The sequence below is a fragment of the Gossypium hirsutum genome, chromosome D09 (assembly GCF_007990345.1).
Source record: "Gossypium hirsutum isolate 1008001.06 chromosome D09, Gossypium_hirsutum_v2.1, whole genome shotgun sequence".
Lineage (NCBI taxonomy): Eukaryota > Viridiplantae > Streptophyta > Magnoliopsida > Malvales > Malvaceae > Gossypium > Gossypium hirsutum.
Window position 1 is genome coordinate 52,922,207 of NC_053445.1, and position 18,305 is coordinate 52,940,511.

Here is an 18,305-nt window from a genome sequence, read left to right on the forward strand (position 1 = left end):
AAGAATTTAACTTTTTCAATTATTTAATTTGAAAATTATATTAATTGATATAGAAGTTATATTAAATTTAAATGTCATTTTTTGTTTTAAAAATTTTAAATCAAAATTTAAAATATTAATATGCTATATATTCAAATTAAAAAAAAGTTAAAAATGCAATTTTTTTTAAATAAGGGTAAACTACACAAGTAGTCACTCAATTAGTAGTATTTCTTTTTTGTCACCAATTATGAAAAGTGACAAAATGATCACCTAACTATGAAAAGTTAGAAAATAATCACTCAACTATTCAATTTAGTCTTTTTTGGTCACTCGTTATCTTATATTTTTTTGGTGTTTTTATTTTTAAATTAGCCGGTTGGTGATAAGAAAGATAAAATGGAATAGTTGGGTGACAAAAAAATTACATGATCATTTTGTAACTTTCCTAATTGAGTGACTGAAAAAGAAATTACTTGGGTAACTACTTGTGGAGTTTACCCTGAAATAAAAGTATACGATCAAATTTTAAAAGTTTGAAGAGTACAGAGATAATTGCAAAATCAAACCCCAAAAAAGCGAAAACATAATTAAACAGTCACTTCGCCTGCCATTGCTTGTAAAAGCTCAAAAAACACACATTTTTCTTTCCCTGTTTTCTCCGCTGAATCAACCAAGAATTTCTTAGAGTTCTTATCCCCAAACAACTTTTTTTTTCTTCAATTCACTAGAAAGAAGATTTAATTTCCTTTTTTTTTCCGTTGAGAAAATTCGTTGGAACTCTGGTTCACAATCCAATCCATATATATTTTTAAAAAAATGAAGAAGATTAAATCTTTTATTTTTCTCTCCATTGAACGTGACGATCAAGGGTTTCTAATTTTTCAGTTTTCATTGTTTGATTGGGAGGGGGGGATTGAATTCGGGATTAAAAAAATTCAAAAAAAGAAAGAAGAATCATGAAAATGGAGGTGGTAGGTGACGTGGCATCTCTAGATCCTGATTTACTTCAGCTTTCAGAGCTCTCTCCTTTAGCTCTCAATTCCAATCCTTTCCTAGCGGAAGAACTTTTCTCCCTTTGGCTTTCCCTCCCTGAAACCAGTCGACTGGTAACGCTTTAATCTTAATCATCTTAATTTTCATTTTTAATTTTTTTCCTATTTATGGCGTTTTAATTTTGTTTTTGTTTTGATGTAATTAGGTTAAGAATTTGCTTAATGATGTCAAAACGGGATCGTTTTCAAATGCGACGGCGAATTCCGCCGTTTCAACAGCCACTTCATTGCCCTCAACGTTTCCTTCATCAAGCACTCCTCCGCTTTCGCCTCGTAGTACTTCCGGTTCTCCTCGAATCGTCAAACAGCGGTCTAGCCCTTCTTTGTTAGGTTCGCCACTCAAATTAGTTAGCGAGCCGGTCCGTGAAGTGATACCACAGGTACAAACTAGGTTAAATTCTGCTATTAGTCCCTGTACTTTGTGAAAATTGTAAATTTAATTCTGTACTTTAATTTGGTCATTTTTAGTCCTGTACTGTCCAAATTGCTCAATTTTAGTCCTCAACAGATAATAATTGTTAAATTCATGAACTTTTGTTATTTCCAAAATATAATGAGGCAAACATGATATCACTCATTAAAAGTCTAGTTAATGGATTAACGACCGAAATTTATGTCAAAACTGAAATATCAAAATTTGAATAGTATAGATACTTAGAATGATCCGAATTGGAAAATATGGACTATCTTTATAAATTTACGCATAGTACATTACTACTAATTGAATTTAGCCAAAAAGGATTTAAATGTTACTATTTGGGTCAGGACTAAAATTGATCAAATTAAAATACAGGGACTAAATCCACAACTTTCTCAAAGTACAGTGACTAATAGAAGAATTTAGCCTATTAACTTTAAAGCGAAACTTAGATGAATTTAATGGGTTTTTTTGGTAATGGAATTCTAAAAGAAAATGTTGGGTTTTTTCTTTTCTTGTAGTTTTATTTTAAAAACGGCTGTCCGCCTCCAAATGAATTGAAAGAGCGGTGCTTGTTTGCGATTGATCAGTACTTTTATGGTCATTTGGGATTGCAAATTCATGGTGAGGGAACCATTTATGGTTTTTAATCTGGTTCTGTAGTCAATGGCGGTGTTAAATGTTTTATGTCATGTGTGGCAGAGTTCAAGGCGGTAACAAAAGATATTTGCAAGCTACCATCATTTTTCTCTACGGCTCTGTTTAGAAAAATTGATGTCAACGACAGTGGTATCGTGACAAGGTACGTATTGATGCACCTTCGGATTTATAGTTGCATGATATGTGTATTGGTATCTAGAACCACTGTTGATGGATGATAATAGAGGGAGGAGGACCTGATGTAAACAAGGAATAGAATTTTTTGTTGGCAATATTTTGCTTAAATAGAGAAGTGGTTTTGTGGTGGTCAGTCATCACACACCTTTGCAACCCCTTGCTGTGGAATTTGGAATAGCCTTAACTAGGGTTTATATGATCCTTGAATATGTTGGCATATCTATTGTCTTGTATCACTTTTTGGGTTAGTCTTTTACTGTACTTTTAGAAGGCTGTGATTGGTAGTTTAGAGAAGGGTAGGATGGGATTATCAGCCTAACTACTAAAATCCACTCAACGGGTTTTGATTGAATTTGTGCATTGATGATGAAATGGTTTGAGTACAGATGCGGAAATAGACTGTAGGATTTAAATAGGACCAACCTGAGAGTAATTCATTGAATCTTGGTTAGGTTCTTGGTTGTTCTTTTTGCTGAAGAAAGCTTGAGTAGATTTTGGTGTTAAGGAATTTTAGTCCTCTTGCAAACTTGCAAATCATTTTATTATGATTTTGCTATCTGAGACTTGATTTATCTATGAAACACAGTCAGTTATAATTGAATTATAAAATTGTAAGGCCCCTGCATGTTTAAATACCTGATTTTAAACTAAACAAGTTATGATTAGATATGTTCTTATCACGCTGTAACTTTTAGGGATCAATTTGTCAATTATTGGATTGGAGACAACCTTCTAACTATGGATTTAGCAACCCGAGTCTATACAGTTCTTAAGAAACCTCATTGCAGATACCTTACTCAGGTATATTCATCTTTCTTAAATGCATGTTACTTGAATATGATTGTACCTTATACCAAGCAAGGAGAGAAAATAATATGATTATATAGTGTATTGATATGACATGTTAAAAACTAGCTGCTGAACGGAAAATCTATGGTTGTAAAAGTAATAATTGTCCCTGCCTACTTTTAGTAATTGGTATCTGAATACAGGGTGATTTCGAGCCCATTTTACACAAACTTTTGGCATCTCATCCTGGGCTGGAGTTTTTACGAAGCACCCCAGAGTTTCAGGAAAGATATGGTATGATCACAATTATTTCAACAAATATCTTTGTCAATTTGTTTGGGATTAGAGTATTTATTCGCATTGTCTTGATTTCATACTTCACGCATGTCAAACAGGTTCCAGACTTATATTTGGCTTACTGTATTTCTAGTTTTGCATATTTAATATTTAGTAAGAGTAGATGTAACTTCTAGCATTTGGTGTTAAGTGTACATAAAGAATGGCACTATTGCAATATATTACTTAGTGTACGGCCACTGGCTTAAGAAATAAATTATTGAACTTTTTAGGTTTTATGCTGTGCTGTCATTGTCAAGTTCTAATTCTTGCGAATAGTAACTCAATATGGTTTTACCTTACATATTTTCACTTATTTTGTATGTAACAGCTGAAACAGTTGTATATAGAATATTTTACTATATAAATAGATCAGGAACTGGCCATCTTACCCTCCGTGAGTTGAAGTGTGGCAACCTAATTTCTGCAATGCAGCATGTGGATGAAGAAGAAGACATTAACAAAGTTTTAAGGTAAAGCGATCAGATGAAAGCCTGCAAATTTGGTGATGCTTTTTATGATAATAATATTAGTTTCTGATAAGTTTTGTTTCTCATTCAGCATTTTGTTTATATTTTCTCTAATTTAATGAATAACATTTTATTCCTACCGTTTTATATTGCAGATACTTCTCTTATGAACACTTCTACGTAATATACTGCAAGTTTTGGGAGCTTGACACCGAACATTATTTTTTTATCGATAAAGAGAACCTTATCAGATATGGTAACCATGCTCTTACCTACCGGATTGTTGGTAGGATTTTTTCTCAGGTTCATACTTGTGACATACTATTTTCTTTATGTTATTTATCCTCATAAATCAATTCTGTTGAAAGTGTTTAGTTATTCTTTTATATCAAAGAACAAAGATAGATGATAATGCTTTTGGTTTTTCAGGTGCCAAGGTTAAGGGGAAAATGGGTTATGAAGATTTTGTTTACTTTATACTGTCAGAGGAAGATAAATCATTGGAACCTGGTCTGGAATACTGGTATATTTCCTCCCTTTTCTTTGGTTCAAGCAGATGAGAACCTTTATTTACTGATGAGCTTGTAATGGAGTCTTATACTAACAGATTCCCCCCCCCCATGAATTTAAGCTGAAGAGGAACAAATTGAAAATCGTTCTAAATGTACTTGCTTTTGACTGATGGGTAGAGAAATGGTTTTTTTATCTTCTTTGTGTATTTGAATAATTTAAAACGTAGCAATCTCTTCAATCATGAGCATGAGGTGGTTTGAATAAATTTAGCTGCATTTTTGGTAAAATAACCATGGAGGTCCCTGTACTAGGAGTCACAAATGGGCAAATTAAGCTTTGTATGTTAGATCAAAGAGCAAACCGGTCTTTTCTGTTAAAAATTCCACCCATTTCTATTGTTAAAAACAGGCGTGTTTGACAAAATAATCGGACAGTTACATGTGGCGTGCCATGTATACCTCATTCAGACGTACAAGGACCAATTTTTAACTATAAAAATGAATGAAAAATCTAAAATAATTTGCCCATTTTTTGAGTACAGGGGGCAAAATGCAATCTAACTCTTATTACAAGGGCCTCCATAATACTTTTACCTTGCGTTTTCTTAGTAGCCCCATATGAGATATCATTAATAATGACAAAGTTACCTGATCCGCCACATTGTTTGTTTAGGTTTAAATGCATTGATTTGGATGGAAATGGGGTGCTCACACCAAATGAACTGCAATTCTTTTACGAGGAGCAGTTACATCGAATGGAATGCATGGCCCAAGAAACAGTTCTCTTTGAGGATGTACTATGCCAGATTGTTGACATGATCAGACCAGAGGTGAGTAGTGGATTCTCAGCTGATAACTTGTCTTTTTGTTTTGACTGTGTGTAGATCTACATATTTCTGCATGATCGGTGCTAATACATGATTGGTGTCGATGATTACAGAAAGAGGACTATATCAGCCTACGCGACATGAAAAGCTGCAAACTTTCTGGACATGTTTTTAACATTCTTTTCAATCTCAATAAGTTCATTGCTTTCGAAACTCGTGATCCTTTTCTTATTCGTCAGGTATATATATCCAAGTTTAACTTCTAAATTTTAAAGCCATTATGAGTACCCTCTTTACGAGGTGCTGACTACAAAGATATATTTATTTTTGGAACGTGAAAATCCAACGTTGACGGAGTGGGATCGTTTTGCACATCGAGAATATATTAGGCTTTCCATGGAAGAAGATATTGAAGATGCTTCTAATGGAAGTGGAGATATTTGGGATGAATCATTTGAGGCTCCCTTTTAAACTTAGTCAGGAATGTTGTTGTAAATACATACAATTGAACTAGTTTCTTGTTGCAGTCTTTTTCTTGAGTGAGTTATTGTCACTAAAGTAAGGCTGAAAGTACATGTGAAGCCCCTCAATTATAGTGACTGAATCAAAATAGTCCCTATACTATTAAAAAGAATCAAATAAGGCCAAATTGGGCATAGTTAACACATTTAAAAAAATGACACGACTTTTTTTTTTCATTTGTAGAACTATAAAAACCTTTCGAAATATTAACTTTGTTAACAGTAAATAACATCTTTTTATACAGTTTTTGTTGAACTCTGTTGAAATTGGGACTTATTTGATTCGGTCCTTACAATAGAGAGATCTGCCAGGTACACTCACTCTAGAAAGGATCCAGAGCTTGATCGTGTATGGTATACCCGTTGAGTCCATAACACCTATTTCTTTAGCATTATCTGTTTTATACAGGAATCGTAGATAGGAAGGTAGATTAGCTTTAGAATACCACATGCATTAGTTTTTTTGTTTAGGGGCAATTGAAGAAGAATAGGGGAGTCCATGTAACTATTAATAACAGCTCATAAGGACAAATATGAAAAGCAAAATTTTGATTGTAAAATGTGGGACAGTGGGTGCCATCTTTTGTCTTCCATATGTTTCGTTTTTTTACCCTTCATTTGTTGTCTTGGTACTATATGTTTTGGGTTTATGATTAAAGTCGAGTTTAGAATTATAAGATATGAAATTTTATTTAATACTTTTATAATTAGATATTAGAATCACAAACATTGGTAAATTAATACAAATTTCGTATATTATAATATAAATATGATAAAATAATTTATTAATATATGAAATATAAATTTTAAATGCTTTTTAAACAGAAATTATTTGTGAAAGTTAATTTAGAAAGAAAAAACAAATTTTGATTTGAAAAATTATATCAATCTTTAATTGAACTTTTTTTGTTTAAATTTGGTTAAGATTTTTAATTTATTCAAAACACCCCATATAAATTGTGAATAAAACATAAAGCATAAAACACAATGATAGAATTAATATTCCTAACAGCACAGACAAGATCTTTTCCTATGGATTATCAAATAAATTAAAATCCACTATCGATACCATTTTATTAACAATAATTAGGAGGGGATAGTGTATGCGCATTCAAATAAATTTTAGCCATTTTCATGTATATTGAAACAGTTACACCTATTGTCAATCATATAACAAATTAACTTAATTTACATTATTAAAAAAATAAAAAATAAAATAAAGAAACCAACAATGGGGTATATACTACATGACTTCTCTCTCTTTGACATAATATAGGTTGGGTGTGAAAAATAATACACAACAAATATTGAAAGAATATTTACTTCCATATATATATATATAATTTTACAGACGAACAATCTCCTAGCTGATTCAAGAGCCAATCTCATAAATCTCAAACCACTTTGTTTAAAAACTTTTTCAATGGAAACTTGAAAGGTAAGCTGTGGCAAAAAACAAAAGCTACTTACCAGATAATATTAAAGCTTTGTTATCTTTGGATTTCCAGGGCCATAGCTATAATCCCATGGACACCACTAAAGTGAGTCAGGTCATTTTCTATAATGATTCTCTGGGGCTTCATGTTGCGGTGGCAAGAGGTTTATGAAACTCCCTTGAACAGGTTGACTGGCAGCTGCAGCGGACTCGTCCTCTGCAAAATATATGCCGATATTACTGAGTGAATTATCCCCAAATACTGGATTATATATATATATATGCGTTAGACTATATCTCCCAAATACTTGATAATGTCTTACCAAAAAGGGATTTGATGGAGGGTCTCTTGGGCTTTGAGCTCTTCTTCTTCAACTCCGCTGCACAACGGAATAAATAAAAATGGGTCAAACACAAAGATATTTGCACATAGGATAAGCTTGTGTGCAAAACAACCGGAAGAGAACGGACAAAGATAGATAGAGAAAAGCATGCATCAATGATCTCTGTAAAAACACAACGTATGTCAAAAGTACCGAGAGGAACGCTACAGGCATGGAAAACAAAAGGAACAAAGGGACAAAAGTATAAATTGGAGGAACCAAAATTACCAATGCCAGGTAATTGATTGTCATCTACAATTTCAAAGTTCTTGTATGTGTAACCGACAAAGTTTACATCCTTGGATGAAAGCATCTGTATCAAAAAGTGTAAAATTGATTAACGTTGCTCATGTCCTTTAACAGCAATTGCACTTTATTAACCATGTTAGGTTGAGTTCAATAATATGTCTGAAACACGTACAAATTTTGTATGATGCTGGCTAGTCGAGTTCTTGAGGTTCAAAATATTATAATAAAAAAGTCTATTTGTACTAACCTTTCTCCAAGGACCTGATTTTGTGGCAGATGGAATTTGGTTGTCAGCCTGGTGCATGAAAGAAAGGAGAAAAATAAGAATATGTCTTAGCACAAATGTATATTTAGACACAACAAAGACAATCCACCTCCTCAAACTTCTCGAAATTTTGCGTGTCCAACTCGTCATTGACTTCAGGAATAAATGCAGCTTTCATTTGATACAATTTGTCCCATTCAATACCTTTAAACCATGGGTGAGCCTGAAAAAGAACAGATACAGACAGTTAATATAGTCATTTCCATTCTATTTTAGAACAGAATCAAAGAATCTTGAACAGAACACACCGCACAACACCTTAATTTCATTAGCGCCCTTTGTGCCAAGCCTTTGCTCAACATTACATAAGAGTTTACTGATAAGATCTTTAGCTTCGGGGGATAGTTTTGCTTCTTCGGGAAATTTTAAGTGCGTTCTCCAATTTACTATCTAGAAGATATTGAACAAAGGAGAATAAAGAATCATCAATGACAAAGACAACAATAACTACTAACTACTTTAGAGTTGCGATATAGAAGCATTTCATACATGATAGCATAACAATGTAATAATAAAAACTTACCTTCCGACAGGTCGACATTGGCTCATCAGAATAAAAGGGTGGATATCCAACAAGCATTTCATACATGATAGCACCAAGAGACCACCTAGAAAAGTATCCAAAAATCCACTATAACATATCTTACAAAATATTTGCTAAAATAAGCATATTTCATGAAATATAAATTAAATAAAAAATGTTTAATATACAAACCAATCGCATTCCATTCCGTATCCTTTCTTCAGCAAAACCTCTGGAGCGATATAGTCAGGTGTACCAACCGTAGAATATGCCTGAGTATTACAACATTTAAATGTTTAAGCAACATTAATTTGCAATTTCAACAAAAAAGAAAAAAGCTTTCTAAATAAACTTAGCATGAAAAAGAGGTGAGCTTATGGTCGTTCTAGAATATCTAAGGCAACTAACAGCTGTAAAATATAAGCCTTGCAAACTCTAAACAATGGAAAATAAGAAGCAACAAGTCTATGACTTTCTTGCTTTATGAACTCAATAGCTCAATCACTGATAACAATAAATAACGTTGAATTAGCTATATGATAGATAAGTAATTACAAGCATCCTTCTGTTCCTCTGCCAATGCTGCAATTGCTCTTGTTGTGTGCGTTTTGGTGGAGCAGGTCGTCCATCACTTTGAAGAGCCCCACTGAGATTCTTTGCTAAGGTAAAATCCTTTTCCTGGAGATTACTGCAATCTAATGGTTTACATAATCCAAAATCTGATAATTTCATATGACCATTTTTATCAAGTAGCAGGTTGTCAGGCTTGATGTCTCTGCACCATGCCACATAGAATGAGTTCACCCCTTAGTGCAAATCCAGGAAGATTATTACAAAAAAGCTTAAGAAGATTCAATGTCACGTCAACTCACCTATGAATATAATTATGTTTGTGGATTGATTCAATTGCCAGGACAGTTTCTCCAACGTAAAACCTGGCCTCATCTTCAGTTAATATATCCTTCCGCATCAGTAAAGTCATCATATCCCCCCCAGGTAAATATTCCATAATGAGATATAGATACTCATCATCTTGGAAGGAGCAATATAGTTTGACAATGCAATTACTGTCAACCTCCGCAAGTAGATTCCTCTCAGCTTTCACATGTTCAACCTGAAAATTATAAATGCAATTAGAAAGTTAGCATCGTGATTCAAAATGCATTTACACAATTATATAGCAGGGTTGAAATAGTGTACCTGGCCTCTGCGAAGCATTTCTGACTTCTTAAGCTTCTTCATGGCATAAACATGACCAGTTGCTTTCTCCTTGCAGATTCTAACCTGTGATGAGAAGATGCGAAGTTAAAAGTTATTATCCTAAAATTCGTTCTCATGGGTTTTATAAACTCAGAAAAAGGTGAGTCACAAGAGAGTGTTAACACTACATCCAAAGAATCCACAAGCTTTAGTAACTTGCCACCATTCAACAAATACAGTACATATGTAGGAGCCTGTCCTTCCAGAAGTTTACTAGATGCATTGTCTCAAGAAAATAAACTGCTGATGGCAGGCACAACAATTTTTTTAAGCCAAGCAACAGAAAAATCTAGTGGTAGTCATAACTCGCCAAAAATTTCTAAATTTTGGCAAGAATATCAAAGCAAGAGCACAAATAGAAGACAAGAACCTATGTGATGATGTATAGTATGATGAAGATATAATTACCTCACCAAATGCACCCTTGCCTATCATGGTCAATGGCTCAAAATCATCAGCACCCATTTTATGCCGCTGGAGTCGCATGTATTCTGTTTCCTTCTTCTCAAAACACTTTAGTAAGTTGTTTTGTTCTTCTTCAGAGACTTCAGCATCAGCCAACTTCTTTTCTAGAATATCACGTCTGCAAAAAATCATAATTAACCGTCATTCCTATTCTTCAAAATGAACTACCATAAATTTCCCCACAGTCCTAATCATGCTATATATTTTACAGATGATACAGAAAGCACTGCCAAATTAAGTTTTCTGTATGAAGTTTTGAACCAAAACATGCTACTAAGCATCTCAACATGACATAATTCCACCAAATTGTCGATCTAAAATATGGAACGCAGTATAAAATTGCTTGCAACATTATATATGCAGAAAAACAATTTCCATGAGGGAAGAATTTAAATCATACCGCTCCTTTCTTTCCTGGAGGCTTTTCATCTGCTTCTTGTAATGGTTTTCAATATATTGCTTTGCAGCTTCTACCCGCTGTTTGGTGACTTTTGATGGTGCCTCTTCACTTGCTGGTGGTTTAGACCCCTCCTTTCCATTTGCAGCCTCTTTCTTCTTTGAAGGCCTTAACTTATCTTTAGATTTCAATTTGTTGAGCCAACACCTTGCAGTTTCCATTGGTTTATAAACACGACCCTTACAATGTCACACTTCTAGATGTACATTTTAGCTACCCTTTTCATCAACAATCTTATTCTCAGAGACCAAATCTTGCAGACTTTTAGCTCGTCACTGTTTACCGAAATATCCAACAAACAAGTTCTGCAAATAGAAAAAGAATGAAATAACAGTACATTAGCTTAGAATGAGGGCTAACATTTCAGAACAGAAAAAAAAAAGGGAAAGCAACTTCACAAACAAATTTTAGGTTTATATCATCTGTCAAAGGATATGACATACAAACAAACAAAAACTAGACAACCGGTAAGGAAAAAAACATGCTAATCATCAGAAACCTCATGATCTTTTGGAGGCGATTAATGTCTCACCAAACAATCAATTACTATGTTAAGCTTAATTAGTTGTGACATGCTAGCACTAGGCAGCAAGGTATGCACTATTAGGTTCACTTTTTGCACATTTCTTACCTACCAACATAGTTTTTTTTTCCAACATGTTACAGCAACCAAACAACCCTCAACTCAAAACCCGAATCTCAAACAGGTCGAAAATTGAATCCCGAAGTAGAATTTATTTACAGTAACCAATCTAAAACTCTTGTGGGACAAAAAATTTATTAATATCCTAACACTTTATCATCAATTTAAAACAAAAAATGAAATGATGCTGTGATCCTCAAGTCTCAACTATTCACCCTAAAATAGTTAGCATTAAATCAATCAATAAAATTCAAAGCAATTCAACTCAGAAAAGATTGGAGAAAGAGTTAAGATTACTTATCGTTAAAAAAATCAAGCTTTTTTTTTTCATCAATTTAACAGAACAATCAAAATCTGATAACAAAAAGGGAATCTAAGAACTGAGAATCACATATCAAAGAAGCAAAATCGATCTAAAAATACCCGAAAACAGTCAATTAAAAAAATCACCAACCAAACAGAAAGAGTCAAATCGAAATCTCAACTCACTCATAACTAAACTACAACTAAAAAACTCCAAAAATAAAACAAAAGGCTTTAAAATATAAAGAGAACAAAAGAATTGCAGAAATTAAACTGAACACACAGTTAAAGCACCGAATCTAGATTGGGCGATTGAGCGAGAGAAGATAATAAAACGACAGCGTTTCCAATTTTCAGAGAAGAGTGAGCATAGAGAAGAGAAGATTGAAGCAAAGATGCCCGAATTGAAACCCCATTGAATATGATTTCAGGCTTTTTCAAAAGTTGGAAGCTTTGCCTTCGCTTTGCTTTTTAACTGCTTTTATATTTATTTTACATATATTTTTACATTAAATTTAATAGTTTTTTAGGATTTACAAATTAGTCCAGGGTAAACTACACACAGTGTCACTAAATTATTAGTAAGCTTATGTTATGGTCACTCAACTTCAAAAAGTTACAAAATGGTCATTGATCTATTTGAAAGTTTTTATTTAAATTGTTAAACTATTCGAATATTTTTATTTAAATCACTAGGTTCTTATGTTTTTTTAAGTTTGGTTTCACGATTGGTACGTTGGATCAATACCTATCAATGGGTAAAAATATATATATTAGATCCAAGTCGATTTGACAGTCAACTTAGAGATTAAAGAAGAAAGCTATTCGAATTTTGGTTTGCACATCTGTTATATTCAAAGTTGTTTAATGAAAAAACTAAACTTTCGATTGGTGATAGCGATGCAACTAGAAAAGGTCATACAACATCAATTCTAACAAGAAATGAAAACTTTCAGATGGTTTGAAGACCATTTTGTAACTTTTTGAAGTCAAGTGACCAATATATAAACTTATTAATAGTTTAAAGACCTTGAGTATAATTTACCCATTGATTAATTTGAATCTTAAATGAATTAGGTTAGGTTTGGTGTTCATAGATGAAGTGTACCATGTAGGACTTTATATATGAATTAATAATATTAATCCCTTCCACTATTATAAATACAAATACAATTTTAAGTATAATATACCTCTAAATATAGGTTAGACAAATTAAAGTATAGAATTCAACCAGTGCAAAGTACAACGAATAAAAAATTGAATAGAGTGGAATTAATCTAAAAACTATATAATAATTTATTTGGCTTTCCAACTTTACAAAAAAAAAAGAGAGAGAGAGAGATTATTTTAGCCATCCATTCAAATTTTCGTATCTTTTAGCCCTTAAACTTGCATTGTTTGTCAAAATCACTAAAAAATGACAACTTACGTGTGTGCCACATTAGCAATTAATATTTTACAAATTAAAATATTTTTTATAATTTTTATACTTTTTAGTTTAAAATAATTTTTTGAATTTTAAATTTTAAAAAATTAATTAATTGTTGACTTGATTTCCACGTGACAATCCACATCTATGACTTTAATTTTAATTTTTAAAAATTTGATATTGTATTTAGAAATATTGATGGTCGAGTTTAAGTCCAATTCAAAAGAAGAATAGACTCAGACTCGATTCACCCAAACAATCCATTTCACTAATTAAAAATGATAAAAAATATTTTAAAAAATTAATTATAAGAATATATAAATTATTAATATAAAATTATACCTATATAATTTCTTTTTAAACCATAAAATGGGTCAAAATATGTACGGTCAATATATTGATATGTGTCGCATGTAAATTTTAGTTGTGAAATTTAAAAACTTCATTAGTAGTATATCAAATATTTTCTTATATAATATAAAATATGATTTAAATATACAAATTACAACATATATAAATTAGAAGTGAAACAAAAAAAAATGAACTGAAACAGAATAAAGTAGGTAATTTATTAAAAATAATAAAATAATAAAGAAAGATGAGCTGGACCACTTAGAAATTATGGGATTAGAGAAGTGTCTGTCAGTCAAGAATAATTGCCTTAATAATTTCTTTTCTTTAAAAATCACTTATTAAAAGCCTTGACATGTGTCTTTGTTCTTTTTAGGGTAAATATATCATTTGGTATTTGAATTTCGTTTTGATGTTCAATTTGATATTTGAATTTGGCTTTAATGTTCACTTTGATATCCAACGACATTGTATGGACCAAAATGTATAGGTACTTGGGACAAAAACACTCGAATACCAATGCCAAACGTAGATGCTTAATTGGGATAGAAAATACTCAAGCATCAAATTTAGCTCTTAACATTTACTATTTTTTCACTTTGGTCCTAGTTCTTTTTTTCTATCACATTGACCATCAATCTTCAAATTTTAGTGAAATTGTTGATCTTTGGACAAAAAAATTGATTTAACTGTTAAAATTGTAACAATGTTAGAGTGAACTGTATTATTTACATGAATAATTTATTTAAAAATATATAAACTTTTTTGAAAAATATGTATTTTTAATTTTATAAAGTAGCTGCAAAATATGCGTGGTTAAACTTTTACAAATTTGTTAGTTTTTCATAAAATAATAATTTGATTAAAATTTAAAGATTGATAGTGATTAGTGAATATGATAAAATAAATAAATGATTTAATATAATATTATTTAAAAATTTATATAGGCAGTAGTAAAAATATAATATTATTTAAAAAAATGTCAAAGTACAAATTTATCATTATATTAATTTATAATTGTGTAAATTTTAAAAGAACTAAAAGAATAATTTTACCACTACTTGCCTTCTTGTCTCCGCCTTCAGTACATAGGGGACTAGAACATCCTTAACCCTATGAGCCAAAGCTTCCTTAATAAAAAAAAAAAATTGCATATAATAATATCTTTGCTTCAATGGTAATTCTCATGTGTTTTTCCCCAAAATAATCAATAAAAACTCTTCTAAACAGAGGATAAGAACTGGGGGAAAGCAATGGGAGCTATGTCAACTACATGATGAGCAATGAGAATGGTGTGAGTTCCCTTAGAAGTAGGGCATCATATTGGGGGGACCATATCATGTTTTCCAAAGCATTTGGTTTGGAATTTGGATACACATCTATTCAAAATAAACAGGAAACAAAAAGTCCATATAGTATAAGTTTATGTGAAAGTTGTATAGTTAAATTGCATTATTAATCATTGTATTTTGTGAAAGCAGTGAATTTTATTTATATACTTTAATTTGATTAAATTCACAATTTTTGTAAACTACAACAAATTTAAATATTATTATTTTTTCATTTGTTTGCCCCCTTGCGTGGTTAGAGCATTTATAAATTTGCTTGGAATTTAACTCATCAACAAAAGCTTTTGAGGATTTAATGATAACATCAAGTTCGAGTCTCATTTTATATAAATGCGTAAGTTTTTGTTTAAACTTATTTTGATTAATTAATTAATTTGAAATGAATTAGATATTCAATTCATTACTCTTAAAATGATATGTGTTTGATAAAAATATATTTTTTTAATATTTTTTATCTCAAGCCAAAACTGATATTTATCTTTAAAATATGGATCAAGTATAAATATATATATAAAAAAAAAGTCTAAAACAAAATTAAAAATTCGACTAACTTAAGTAGCCATCCAAAGGGGGAAATTATTGAAGTGTTGAAAGAACATGACAGTTGCTGGCATGGCTAGGGAGCTGTTGGGTTTTGGACAAACCATAGCCAATGGGAAAAGAAACAGGGATTAGGAACTTAAAGGAGATGTGTTAGGGAGACAACAATGGTCAATGGAACATGATCAGCAATTCTTACAAAACAGGAGAAAATTGGGACAATGCATGTGCTTATTTATGGCTCTCAATGTTATTTTAGTATCACACTATAATGGATACGTTGTTTGGGTTTTCGCTTTCACAATTAAGAATTAGTTTTAAGTTACTTGGGTTGGACATAGATTACTTTGTTTTTGATGAAAATTGACATTACGGTTTGAGAACTAGAAAAAAGATTGCGGATTTTAATATTTGAATCTTGAACCTTTCGAAAATTATTTTAGGGAATAAAATTGAATCATAAATTATAGGGATCAAAATATAATTTTACTATTATATTAACATATAATTTCATAAAAATTCAGGGGTTAAATGAGAATTTTACTATTTAGGGTGAGGGTGGGCAAGACAATGCTTATCTCTTTGTCTCCGTTCATAAATTTATTTTAAATGCATGAACTAAGACTTAGTTTGGATAGTCAGTATGTTTACCTTCGGTGAAGTTAAAAACAGCATTGCCTGTGAGATTGGATACTGTAACAGTGAGATTAGGAACAAACAACAGTGAGATGTGTGTTTGGATTCAAATGCAGCTGTAGCGGTGAGGTGAGAATAGAAAATGACTATTAAGGACATTAGATTAGAAATGATATGTAATAAAAGTTTTTAAAATTATTTTACTTTTAAAAAATTATTAAAAATATGTGAATTTTTATAAATTCATTTAATAAAATATTAAAATGAATCTCCCGACATTTTATTATAAATATTTTAATTAATTATATAATTAATTTAAATTATTAATTAGATAAAATAATAATCATTAAGGATGAGATTAAAATCAATAATGAGATATGTTTTTGGACTCAATCGTAGTGATAAAAGTAAGGAGAAACTATAAAATAATCATTAAAAACATTGGATAAAATAAGCATACTTATAATAAAAATCCAAAATGATTGAAATTATATGTATATTAAATAATATATTATAAAATGAATTAATTATTAATTATTAAAATTGTATTTATATTAAGAAATTGTTAAAAAATATATTTATATTGATTAATAAAATATATTAATATATTTAATTTTAAACTAATAATAAAGTAAAATTAACAAATATAAATTTAAAAAGATTACAGCGGCAAAAGGGGGATTACCCCCTCCACTAGTTGCCCAGTTCACCCACTGCTCCTTGAAGACTCCAATTGAAAATTGGGAGTCCAGTGCAGTAATATTTACGGGCAGTGTTAAGGGGTGGCAGGGACCCAACCCTTAAAATGGGAAATTCTAATTTTGGCCCTTTAAGTTGATAAATTTATCTTTATAATTTTTTTTTTTACTTTGCACCTGCTCTTATTCGAAGGTTTACCTTAATTTCGGATTTAGACTTCAAATCTTAAAAAAAGTTGATTATACGAATGTACTAAATTAAGTCTTTGATTCAAAGAAAAATAAAACATTGTTAGTCAATAAAGCTTGCTTTTTTTCCGAGTCTCCATTTGTAGACTTTATAGCCTAGGAAAATGAGGGGATTATTACCATTAGGGATGGCAATAAGCTCAAGTTAGATTTGCTTCGACTCGATCTTAATGTTTCCTCATCCTAAATTTATTTTTATCTAAATTTAATTTTCGAAAAAATTTATTAACTTCAACTCAATTTGCCCTGAAATATTACATAAATTTTATATTATATTCATTTCCCACAAGATTAAATAAAATATATAATAAAATTTTAAATGATCTAATTAAATAAGTTAGAATTGTATGACTCGAATTCCATCATTTTTTAAAGAAATAAAATACAGTGACAAAATAAGGGGATCTGTGGGGGCGAAACTCCTCTTGTATTATTAATTTTTCAACATTAGTGAATTTCTTCTCCTCTGTCCGTAGTTTTTCCCAAAAGGGTTTCCATGTAAAATCTGTGTTCTTATTTTTCTTATTTCTGCAGTGATTCTATTGCCATCATCAACATCTATTATTTCAAAATGTATAAAAATAGCTAAAATATTACAATGTGTTATAAAGTTTTTTTTTAATTGTGATTAAAATATATAAAAACAATTATAATTTTTTGTAACATTAATTTCGTTATAGTTTCTTATAATATCTATACTTTTTATACAACACCTAAGAACTACCCATATTCTCTCCCGAACCCTTAAATAGGAGGATAATGCACTTCAGCACACTCGAACTCACGTCCTCTTGCACTAGCAACAATGTTAATATCAATCGAGTTAATACCCAATCAACCAACAATTATAAAATTAAATAATTAAAACCTTACAACTTTTTCTTAAAAAAAGACCCACAAACCTATCGACTCGAACCCAGTTTTCAAAAAAAAAATCCACCCCAATAAGGATGGATGAAATTGATGGATTAAGATTATTTTGACATGAAAAATATCGAGATTTAAATCTAAAACTTACCAAATATAACTTTTTGAATAGACCAATTGAATTAAACCTTAAATTGAAAGGTGAAAAAAAATAATATTGGTGTATAGCTTGATGGTCACTTTCATTGGTCAATTCTAAGGCTTATTTTCCAAGTCTTACTCATATAGAATATTGCTTGGCTATGTGCAATGGAGAAAAAGTAACCCAAAGATAAAGGCATTGCAGTAAATGGAAGAATCAAGAAAACACGGCCAGGAATCTATAAAAACAGTTGGTGG

General features: G+C 31.0%; 2 protein-coding genes across 4 annotated transcripts; one reads left to right on the forward strand and one right to left on the reverse strand.

Annotated features, from left to right (window-relative positions):
- The first annotated feature begins 535 nt into the window (after positions 1 to 535).
- LOC107929002 (serine/threonine protein phosphatase 2A regulatory subunit B''beta) lies at positions 536 to 6,337 on the forward strand. Of its 2 annotated transcripts, XM_041101385.1 has the most exons (13): positions 536 to 1,088; positions 1,181 to 1,414; positions 1,974 to 2,076; positions 2,155 to 2,254; positions 2,985 to 3,090; positions 3,282 to 3,372; positions 3,746 to 3,887; positions 4,040 to 4,197; positions 4,253 to 4,258; positions 4,314 to 4,407; positions 5,070 to 5,226; positions 5,337 to 5,462; positions 5,539 to 6,337. In XM_041101385.1, the coding sequence occupies exons 1-13, from the start codon at positions 939 to 941 to the stop codon at positions 5,692 to 5,694; spliced, it is 1,623 nt and encodes a 540-aa protein (XP_040957319.1). In that variant the 5' UTR covers positions 536 to 938; the 3' UTR covers positions 5,695 to 6,337. The 2 variants fall into 2 exon arrangements, with proteins under 2 accessions (XP_040957319.1, XP_016715809.1); XM_016860320.2 differs by lacking the exon at positions 4,253 to 4,258 and having other exon boundaries at positions 542 to 1,088; positions 4,040 to 4,187; positions 5,337 to 6,337.
- A 511-nt stretch (positions 6,338 to 6,848) lies between these two features.
- Positions 6,849 to 12,276, reverse strand: LOC121221042 (serine/threonine-protein kinase tricornered). Of its 2 annotated transcripts, none has more exons than XM_041101387.1 (14): positions 12,071 to 12,276; positions 10,785 to 11,146; positions 10,328 to 10,502; positions 9,860 to 9,943; positions 9,532 to 9,773; positions 9,215 to 9,434; positions 8,852 to 8,931; positions 8,660 to 8,744; positions 8,395 to 8,526; positions 8,186 to 8,299; positions 8,059 to 8,106; positions 7,791 to 7,875; positions 7,503 to 7,559; positions 6,849 to 7,396 (listed from the first exon to the last, which is right to left on the reverse strand). In XM_041101387.1, the coding sequence occupies exons 2-14, from the start codon at positions 11,000 to 11,002 to the stop codon at positions 7,296 to 7,298; spliced, it is 1,641 nt and encodes a 546-aa protein (XP_040957321.1). In that variant the 5' UTR covers positions 11,003 to 11,146; positions 12,071 to 12,276; the 3' UTR covers positions 6,849 to 7,295. The 2 variants fall into 2 exon arrangements, with proteins under 2 accessions (XP_040957321.1, XP_040957320.1); XM_041101386.1 differs by having other exon boundaries at positions 12,082 to 12,252.
- Positions 12,277 to 18,305: the final 6,029 nt, after the last annotated feature.